The sequence below is a fragment of the Xiphophorus hellerii genome, chromosome 15 (genome assembly GCF_003331165.1).
Source record: "Xiphophorus hellerii strain 12219 chromosome 15, Xiphophorus_hellerii-4.1, whole genome shotgun sequence".
In the NCBI taxonomy this organism is placed as follows: Eukaryota; Metazoa; Chordata; class Actinopteri; order Cyprinodontiformes; family Poeciliidae; genus Xiphophorus; species Xiphophorus hellerii.
In genome coordinates, this window is record NC_045686.1 from 6034248 (window position 1) to 6043877 (window position 9630).

The 9630-nt window shown below is 47.2% G+C and overlaps 1 protein-coding gene across 7 annotated transcripts; it reads left to right on the plus strand.

The window, feature by feature from the left end:
- The first annotated feature begins 1824 nt into the window (after positions 1-1824).
- On the plus strand, positions 1825-9546 carry LOC116733931 (transcription factor E2F1-like). 7 transcript variants are annotated; one of them, XM_032584962.1, is made up of 9 exons: positions 1981-2261; positions 2733-3032; positions 3144-3184; positions 3262-3305; positions 3377-3563; positions 5569-5718; positions 8713-8827; positions 8893-9025; positions 9282-9546. In XM_032584962.1, exons 1-9 carry the CDS (start codon positions 2145-2147, stop codon positions 9308-9310), a joined length of 1116 nt encoding a protein of 371 aa, XP_032440853.1. In that variant the 5' UTR covers positions 1981-2144; the 3' UTR covers positions 9311-9546. The 7 variants fall into 7 exon arrangements, 1 of the variants encoding a protein (XP_032440853.1); XR_004342132.1 differs by lacking the exons at positions 8713-8827; positions 8893-9025; positions 9282-9546 and adding an exon at positions 6927-7310 and having other exon boundaries at positions 1825-2261; positions 5569-6886; XR_004342131.1 differs by lacking the exons at positions 8713-8827; positions 8893-9025; positions 9282-9546 and adding an exon at positions 6367-7310 and having other exon boundaries at positions 1825-2261; positions 5569-6326.
- The last annotated feature ends 84 nt before the right edge of the window (positions 9547-9630 follow it).

Here is a 9630-nt window from a genome sequence, read left to right on the forward strand (position 1 = left end):
CCACATAGATGGAAGGTGTCTGAAATGTTCCTGAGACGTTTGGAGTCTCACAGCATAATAATATATAATAATGACAGTCTTCAGTCAGAGGGGTTTTCAAAGTCACTGAAATACTGACCTCTATAGGAGATCAGTAATCTGAGTAATGTGAGATAAAACATCTAATTTCCCTCTGGGATTAATACGATTTTTAATTGAATTATTAAAGAAAATTGAATCAATGTTTTTCATCAAAATATTAGTTTGAGGCTGTTCACACTGATGCAATCAAACTATTTTATTATTTATTGGAAATTAGTTTGAAAATAATTCATCACAATCTAGATCTCAATGTAATTTTTTAAAATCATTTTTATGCAGATGATTTAGTAACTTACTGCTATTCTTCATCACTATCACAGGCCATGCAGTATTTGCAGTCTGTATTTCAAACACACTTACAAACTCTGAAGTTAGTTTTGGATGTTTATCAGACAAAAGCAAAGGGTTTTTTTCTCACACTCTAGAAAACTACCGGAAATCCCTCTATTGTTTACCACTGCTGCTGGAGCACAAACTGAGTTTGTCAGTAATTATAAATATCTTGGCTTTATTCTAGTTAAAGAGCTTTCTTTTAAAATGACATATCAAATTTGTTATGAACATTGAAAATGAAGATTGGGTTTTATTACCGAAATGGATCTTGTTTCTCTCAAAGCTAGAAGTAAATTGGTAGCAGCAACTTTCCTGCCTCTCCTGGATTATGGAGATGTTTAATATATGAATGCTTCGACCAAATGCCTTCAAGCATTAAATACTTTGTATCGTTGCACTTTAAGGCTTACACCCGGTAGTAGACGTCTTACACATCATTGTGAGTTGTATGCAGAAGCTGATTGGCTCCTTTAAGCGTACGGAGAAACAATCACCTGATGATCCTGATTTATAAATCTCTATTCGGCTTGGCTTCAGCATACTTAACTTCTCTCTTACATAGATCTGTTATTTCCCATTCTTAACGCTCTAATAATATTTTTCTTTTGCATGTTCCACGTGTTCGAACTGAAAAGGGGAAACGATCAGTCAGTGTGAAGCTCCTTCAGCCTGAATCAGCTCCAGTCTGAACTCAAGATGTCAGAACTGATTTCATTGGATTTATTTCAAGCGGTTCTTAAAAACAGGCAACAAGATTCTATTAAACAGTGTCACTGCTTTTAAATTGTTTTCTATTGTTTTACACATGTGCATATGTATTAATTAGTTTTATTTTGTAACCAGGTTGCTGTGTATTGCAGACTTCTGCCCGGGTCCCTCTTGAAAATGAGATCAAGATCTCAACGGGGTTTACCTGGTTAAATAAAGGAAATAAATAAATAAATATTTTAAATCTCAAAATTTGGGATTTTAACAAGGATGTGTTAAATTTTGAGAGCTAATGTACATTATTATGTCACACAATGTAATTTACCTAACGTGTATTATTTAATCCTTTAAAGAATTAAAAAATATTGACCCTTTAGTCCCAGACATTTGCCTAAATATACATGTAAGTATCGTGGAGCTGTGTGAATCTCTCATCTTTGATTAAATCAACCATCTGAACCGCCCAACAGTTTCCATTTCTCATTGGGGTTAAATAATTTTTTGCTCAACTTCATGGAGTCGAAAAACGGACGCAGATAAAAAGAAATGGCTATTTTGAAAAACATAATTTGTTTGCTAAACGTAATCTATAAACTGCTTTTTGTCCCTGACTCCCCTTTAACATGTACAGCTCACTGGCATCCAGTTCCTCTCCCAAGATGGCCGACAGGGTGGCGTTAGACAGCCGATGCGGTCCCACATTTGGCTGAAAAAAACACCATACTTACCAGAACCAAAGACATGAATATGCATTTATCCTTATAAATGCGTATTTAAGTCTATAATCAGAACTCTGAAGAAGTGGGAGGAACCAAAGATCAACAAGCTGAAGGTGGTGAATTTCCTCCAGGACAGCAGAGGGCGCCAAAAGGCGCCACGGCACCACTTCCGGGGTGAAAACAAATCCCCTTCCGGTGGGTAAAAAACAAACCGGACCGCGGTGACTCCAGCAGAACTTCAGTGGCTAACCGTGGCTGCTGAATGAACAGGCGGTCCAGTTCGGCTCGGTTCGGTCGGTCAGTATGGTGAAGTGTGTGGTCTCCGGCTGTCCGAACCGGGTGGACGGGTCCAACCATGGAGTGTTCAACAGAACCCAAAAACGGTTCTTCAAGTTCCCGCGAGATCCAGCGAGGGTCAAGGTAGGTCCAGTTTCATACTGGTACCGAAATTTAGAAGTTACTGTCCGGTTCGGTCCAGTTAGTGAGTTAGAAAGTCAAAGTTACTGAGGTTGCACAAAGACCCGGAGTGGACCACAGTAGAACCGGACCAGTTCCAGTCCAGATTTAGTCCAGGCCAGGAACCAGCCTCCACTGGGTTTCCCTGGAACCGGCTCGTCAGGTCCAGAAGGTTCCGGAGGTCCAGATAATGGTTCCACTCTGTTTGGAATATCAGATGTTAAACTGGACTTGGATGAAATGTTTTGTTCGGTTCTCCGGTGCTGTTTTGGTTTGTCACTGGAAAACCACGTGACCTTTGACCTCTGAGTTCAGAGGTCAAAGGTCACGTCAATCAGGACTGACCTGACAAAGATCCGTTTAGAGAACGAATCAGTTCCAGAGAGCCAAAGCTGGTTCTGGGTGGGTTCTAAACGGGTCACTGGGTCCTTCCAGGTGTGGCTGGCGGCGCTGCGGCAGGCGGACCAGCAGAACCAGAACCTGATCTGTGAGGACCACTTCCTGCCGGAGGATGTCGTGTCGGGTGACGTCAGCGCCGACGCCATTCCCATCATGCCTCCCTGCCTGGACGGGCCGCTGGACCCGTTGGACCGGTGGGGAGCTGGGTCGGAGGACGACGAGGACCAGTGGGTTGGAACCGCCGGGCCCAGTGAGGAAGAGGAGGATGAAGGCTGCTTTACCTTTAACACCAAGATGGCTGCTCCAGAACTTCCTGCTCTGGACCCAACAGAACAGGTCAGAACCTCCGGCTGAACCTTTACTGATCCGACCCAGTTCTGCTGGATCAGAACCGGTCCAGTTGGTTCCCAGTAGAACTGATAACTGTTGTTCTGTTCCCACCTGCAGAATCCGGCTCTCAAAGCGGTGCCAGAAGGTCCGACTCTCAGGTAAGCGGTTCTGATCCGGTTCCATTGTGGTTCTGTCAGAGGTTTCCGGGCTGGTATTGACTCGTGTCTCCCTACAGCCAGCAGCAGCAGAACGGGCCAATTCGGACCCAGACCCGGGAAGGTTGGTTCTGTCGAGTGGCGGCGGCCTCCGTGCGGTTCTGCGGGTCTCTAACCGGGCCGTGTCGTCCCCAGACGTGTCTCTGCTGGTTCTGACCCGGCGGTTCCTGGACCTGTTCCTGACGGCACCGGACGGCTGCCTGGACCTGCGCAGCGCCATCGCCAGCCTGAGGACGCGCCGCCGCCGCGTCTATGACATCACCAACGTGCTGCAGGGCGTCCGGCTTGTCCAGAAGGAGTCCGTCAACCGGATCCGCTGGATGTGAGTGATCCGGTTCCGGGTCTGCCGCTCTCATGAGATGTCACATTTCCAGGAACTTTGTAGCTGACAGCCATCTTGGTAGGCGGTTGCTATGGAGTTACTATGACAACACCAAACAAGCCCAGGCTCAAAAGGATCTCTCTCCTCGTTCATTACATTTAATACTGACAGTTTCTGAGTTCTCCACTGTGGAATATTAAGATAAACATCAGATATTTGCTGCCATTATTTACTAGCTTAGCTAATGTAGCTTTTATCTGCTACCTAAGACAGACCTGTAGCCTAGCTGTTGCTACACGTTCTTACTCTGCCAGTCACCTGAACCTCATTATTTGCCTGCAGAGTTCGTACGCTCTTTATGAATCTGTTGAAACTTTGATCGTATCGCCCGCGGGTTCCAGGTGAAGCTCCTCCATGTTGCACTCTCCCTTGTTCACTAGCTAGCTAACTTTATCGTAGCAGCAGATCAGTGGCTGCTTGTCCACATCGTCTGATGCGTTTCGTTGATCCAGACGGCAGCCATTTTGTTCATGTATTTTTCTCTTCATCCAAAGTGTTGCATATTTTCTGTTGTTCTGGAAGCCATGCTACGGCTATGCTACGCTCTGTGCTGCCTACCAAGATGGCGGATCACTTCTTGTTTGGGAACTATGAATTAAATCTGGAGTCATTCAGAACCGGTCACATGGTTCCGGTGTTCTGTTTATCTGTGCTACCTGTAAATCCGTCCTACCTGTGGAAGTTTCGTTTCATGTGTTTTATTTCATCGCAAATCACGGTTAGCTTAATTTAATTTATTTTATACCTGCTTTCATTAAGCTGCTGTTTTACTTCATGTTTTTACTTTACATGACAGCAGCTTGTAAATATATTTATGGCTTTAGTTTGCCGTCTCCAAAGTCGTTAACAAGTTATTGTTAATCAGGACAAAATACGTTGTTTGGTAGCTATTTCGTCCCTGTATTTTAGTTTAATTATACTCTCTTTTTATTATTAAACTTTGCTAAATAGATGTTAGCGATGCTATGTGGGATTGAAGCTGTAATAGCCGTGTAATATCAGTGTATATTAATCATATCCCATCATTCCAGTGAGCTGTGCAGTTCGGTGACATTGTGGCTGACAGACAACAGATTAATGCACCAAAAAGAGTTACAGTGATCTGTATTTGTCTGTGTTTAATTTCATTTCAATAGGGCTCAATAGGTAAACGTGTTTCCACTGATACTGTTTTATTCTAACAAACACCTTTGTATTTAAAATATTATAACAGGTAGGATATTGTAGTAAAAGGATTCATCTACAGCAGGGGGTCAAACTCCAGTCCTGGAGGCCCTGCAGCTTTTAGATGAGCCTCTGCTGCAGCACCTGGATAGAATAATGAGGTCATTAAGGTTCTGGAGAACCGATCTACAGAAGGAGGAGGTCATGAAGCCGTTTCATTCCAGGGTTTTGTACCTGTGGCTCATCTAAAACCTGCAGCGACTGGAGGACTGGAGTTTGACTCCCTGATCTACAGCTTTTCATTTGAAACGGGTAGGATGTTCAGATGAAGGAAGCTAAGCTAAGCTAACCGTAACTGCTAAGCTTCCACTTCAGTCACTCGGATAATGTTATCTGAGTGACTGAACCGGACCAGAACATTAATAACCTGCTGTAGTTTGTAAACATGACGGCAGCACGGACAGACAGACTCAGCCATCAATCCGTGCTACAGTAGGAAAATCTGACGAGGTAGCTCAAATAGTCAGAACACCAAACCCAGAAAAATCCTTTGTTTCCTTGCTTCCTGTCTGTGAGTGGTTCTGGTCGGTTCTGATGAATCAGGACCTTCGGGTCGGACTCGGTTCCTCCTTCCTGAACGAACAGATTCTCAACCGTTTGTTCTGATGGTTCTGTAGGGAATCAGAGGTCCAGTTTGTTTGCTGTGTATTTCGGACCTATAACACGACCAGAACCTCAGTTTCTCCCAGTGTCTCCAGTGAAACCAGTATGTTGTGTGCAGAGGAAGCAGCCCCGCCTCCAGTTACCTGGGTCAGAACCGGGCCCGGTCCAACATGGCCGACCTGAAGCTGGTGGAGGAAACTCTGGACTCTCTGATCCGGACCAGCGCCGAGCAGCTCTTCCACCTGACCGACGACCCGCACAACTCCAGATATCCTTCAGTCCGGTCCGGTCCGGTTCATAGTTTCAGCTCCACCTGGACGATACCTGTGGGGGGGCAGACTGATGGTTTGAACAGGTTCTGGTCGGTTCTGATGGGTTCTGCTCAGGGGTCGGTCCTGCTCACCAGTATTGGAACCAATGAAGTTTAAGTTTAATATTTACTGAAGGAAATTCATTTACTGCTGAAGCAAAACAGCAAATGATAAAAACATCCAGAGGAAAACAAAGCTAATCGCTATGGAAACCCAATCGGCTCACCTGCTGCTCATCACAAGTAAGGATCACTTGTGATGAACTGGGTCTGGACCGAAGCTCAGGCTTCTGGACCGGACCTCAGGTTTCTGGACCGACGCTCAGGCTTCTGTACCGGACCTCAGGTTTCTGGACCGGAGCTCAGGCTTCTGGACCGGAGCTCAGGCTTCTGGACCGGAGTTCAGGCTTCTGGACCGGAGTTCAGGCTTCTGGACCAGACCACAGGCTTCTGGACCGGACCACAGGTTTCTGGACCGGAGTTCAGGCTTCTGGACCGGACCACAGGCTTCTGGACCGGACCACAGGCTTCTGGACCGGAGCTCAGGCTTCTGGACCGGAGTTCAGGTTTCTGGACCGGAGTTCAGGTTTCTGGACCGGAGTTCAGGTTTCTGGACCGGAGTTCAGGCTTCTGGACCGGACCACAGGCTTCTGGACCGGAGCTCAGGCTTCTGGACCGGAGTTCAGGCTTCTGGACCGGACCACAGGCTTCTGGACCGGACCACAGGCTTCTGGACCGGACCACAGGCTTCTGGACCGGAACTCAGGCTTCTGGACCGGAGTTCAGGCTTCTGGACCGGAGTTCAGGCTTCTGGACCAGACCACAGGCTTCTGGACCGGACCACAGGTTTCTGGACCGGAGTTCAGGCTTCTGGACCGGACCACAGGCTTCTGGACCGGACCACAGGCTTCTGGACCGGAGCTCAGGCTTCTGGACCGGAGTTCAGGTTTCTGGACCGGACCACAGGTTTCTGGACCGGACCACAGGCTTCTGGACCGGACCACAGGCTTCTGGACCGGAGCTCAGGCTTCTGGACCGGAGCTCAGGCTTCTGGACCGGAGCTCAGGTTTCTGGACCGGAGTTCAGGTTTCTGGACCGGACCACAGGCTTCTGGACCGGAGCTCAGGTTTCTGGACCGGAGCTCAGGTTTCTGGACCGGAGCTCAGGCTGGTTCCTGTTTTGTCCTTAAATTAAAATGTTTTTGTTGAAATAATTTGCTCTTTGTTACTTTGGACCTCAAACTTTCCATCTTCACTCTGAAATGCACAACATGAAGGGCACCAGTAATGGTGAGCAGGATCCTCGGATCAGAACCGGACCAGAACCCTGCTGGAAGGAAGGAGGTATCAGGATCGGTTCTGGACTCTCCACCGCAGGGGTCACCAACCCGGTAGCTGAGACGACCTTGTCAGTCGAGCAAGTTCTAAAAATAGCCATTGTCATTAGGCAGCACTGCCAGAATAAATATTCAATTAAATGTTTTTATCTGGAAATAACATTTGTTTATTTTTAGATTTTTTTAAAGTGAATTATAAAAACGTTTAAAATTTGCTGTATGTATACAACTCTATTTTTTCTTCTCCCCTCCAGGGGGCTTTTATTTTCTCTAGTGTAAGAAAGCAGGCTGACAGCGAGGGAGGTGGAGGGGGAAGACATGCGGCAAATGTCGCCGGGTCCGGGAGTCGAACCCGGGTCGAGGACTGGAGGCCTCCAAATATGGGTCGCGCTGTCCCCTACGCCCTACAACTCTTTTCTAGGGTTAAAGTTCAGAATTATGCGCAGACGCCTGCAGGATGTTATCAGAGGGCTGCTTGGCACTTTTTCTGTAAATGAATGAGCGCAGTTTGATGCCACTCGTAGTTCTAGCAGCGATCGTTTGGATCCCGGCTGAGCTTTTTACCGTGTGCGGTTCTGGCGGGTCACCGGATGACAGAATCTGCTGGTCCTACTGAGCGTCTCAGACGAAACGTTCCCCAAAAGAGTAGAAATTAAGCAAACAATGTTGCATCATCTGGACTCCACCTGAACCGGGGAACCAACATCCCGTCTGTCTCACGGTTTCGCTTCCATGTCTTTATTATTTAGCATCGTTTGTTTAAAAAAAAAGTCTGCTGATTTTGTGGTTTAGGTTTGTGCTGGTAGTTTTATGCTGCTCTCCGATCTGTCTAACTTTTTTTTTTTTAGACATCTGCTGGTGTCGGCCAACAGGCGACCCGTCAGAACCGGGCACGGTAAAAAGCTCAGGCAGAACTGTAGAACAGCAGCAGGAGCTCAATCATTTTTAGCTCACAGAAAAAGCACCAAATTAACACAAGTAAACTGAGTGACCAATAAGATTGAGCCTTTTGCCCTTTGACCCCCACAGACTCACACTGATGCCCTACGTACAAGATGCTTTGACGCAGAATATTTAGTTTTTCTCCACAATTTTGTTAATAGTAAAGAGGGTTAGATAATAAAACATACAACAACTATTCTTTTCTTTTTTTATGCAAAGGAATATCTGAAGGTGCTGCAGGTTTTACTGCAATAATCCAGATTCTCAGTCAGTTGTAGGTCATTTAGAATCACACAGAAAAGATCCAAAAGGAATCAAACTGAACTAAGTTCTCGTCACATAATAGCAGTTAATCATAACTGGTAAATTATTACTGATAAATATGTGAGAAATCCCCAACATTGATATGATCATGTAATTATTTATATTTATTATTGTTATAAAAGCTGAGCCACGCCCTTCCTGTTGCTCCACCCCCTTCCTGTTGCTCCACCCCCTTCCTGTTCTCTGGACCTCAGCTTGGTGACCTCTGCTCCACCGTCTGCAGGGTTCTGGTTCTGGTCACACTGTTGGACCTTTAGCAGAACCAAAAGTTCTGGTTCTGGTCCAGGCTCAGAACCTGTCCCTCTACCTTTGGATCAGAACCGGTTCTCCTTGACGGCGGTCCGGTCCAGGCTGGCCTACGTGACCCGGCAGGACCTGGTCGGGCTGCAGAACCTCCAGAACCAGACGGTTCTGGTGGTGAAGGCGCCGGAAGAAACCAGGCTGGAGGTTCCGGCTCCCACCGAGGTGAGCAGAACCGCAGAATGTGTCGGGCCGGGTCACAATCAAACTGAGGTTCTTTTCTGATCCAGGACAGCATCCAGATCCACCTGAAGGGCGGGACGGGTCCGATTCGGGTTCTGACCTGCGACGCCGGAACCACAGGAGAGGCGGGCTTTTCTTCCCTGGAGGAGAGTCGGATCAGAACCGCCGAGCTGCACGCAGGTAGCTTCAGAACTGAGCCGGGTCCACCAGAACCTCTGACCTATTGAAGAAACCAGTGAGTTCTGGGTCCAGGTTCTGGTTCTGTTGATACCTCATAGGTTTCAGCTGAACCAGAACCGGGTTCTGCTCCGTTTGGACCCGACTGAATAGTTTGGGTCATCAGAACTTCCAGAACCTGGGGGACTGGAGGTGGTTCTGATGACGCCCAGCTGTGATTGGCTGACTGGTGATCAGGTGACCCCTGTTCTGGTTCCAGGTCAGCAGAACCGGGTCCAGAGCGTGTAGCTCCAACCGGGCCAGCAGGGGGCGCTGCAGGCTGAGAACAGGAGAAACGATCCGACTGACGGCTTTACAGAGGAACCGGACTGGAACCACGGACCGGACCGGAACAAGGAGTGAAGTGATGGAGACTATTCTGATTATTATTATTTTTTGTTTGGTTCTGGTTTTGTTTTGAGCTCAGAACTTTCTGACAGAACCGGGCCGGGATGTTCTGAAATAAAGAGTAAATAAAACCTGGACTGGTTCTGAGTCTCTGACCCGTTTAGCTGCTGCAGCGGTTCTGAAGGTGGATCCCTAAAAAGTTCTGACCCGCTGGACCGGCG

Coding starts and splice junctions, on each gene's coding strand:
- LOC116733931 (XM_032584962.1), top strand. CDS start 2,145: ATGGTGAAGTGTGTGGTCTCCGGCTGTCCGAACCGGGTGGACGGGTCC. Junction 3,033..3,143: donor CTCTGGACCCAACAGAACAG/GTCAGAACCTCC, acceptor TCCCACCTGCAG/AATCCGGCTCTCAAAGCGGT. Junction 3,185..3,261: donor CCAGAAGGTCCGACTCTCAG/GTAAGCGGTTCT, acceptor GTCTCCCTACAG/CCAGCAGCAGCAGAACGGGC.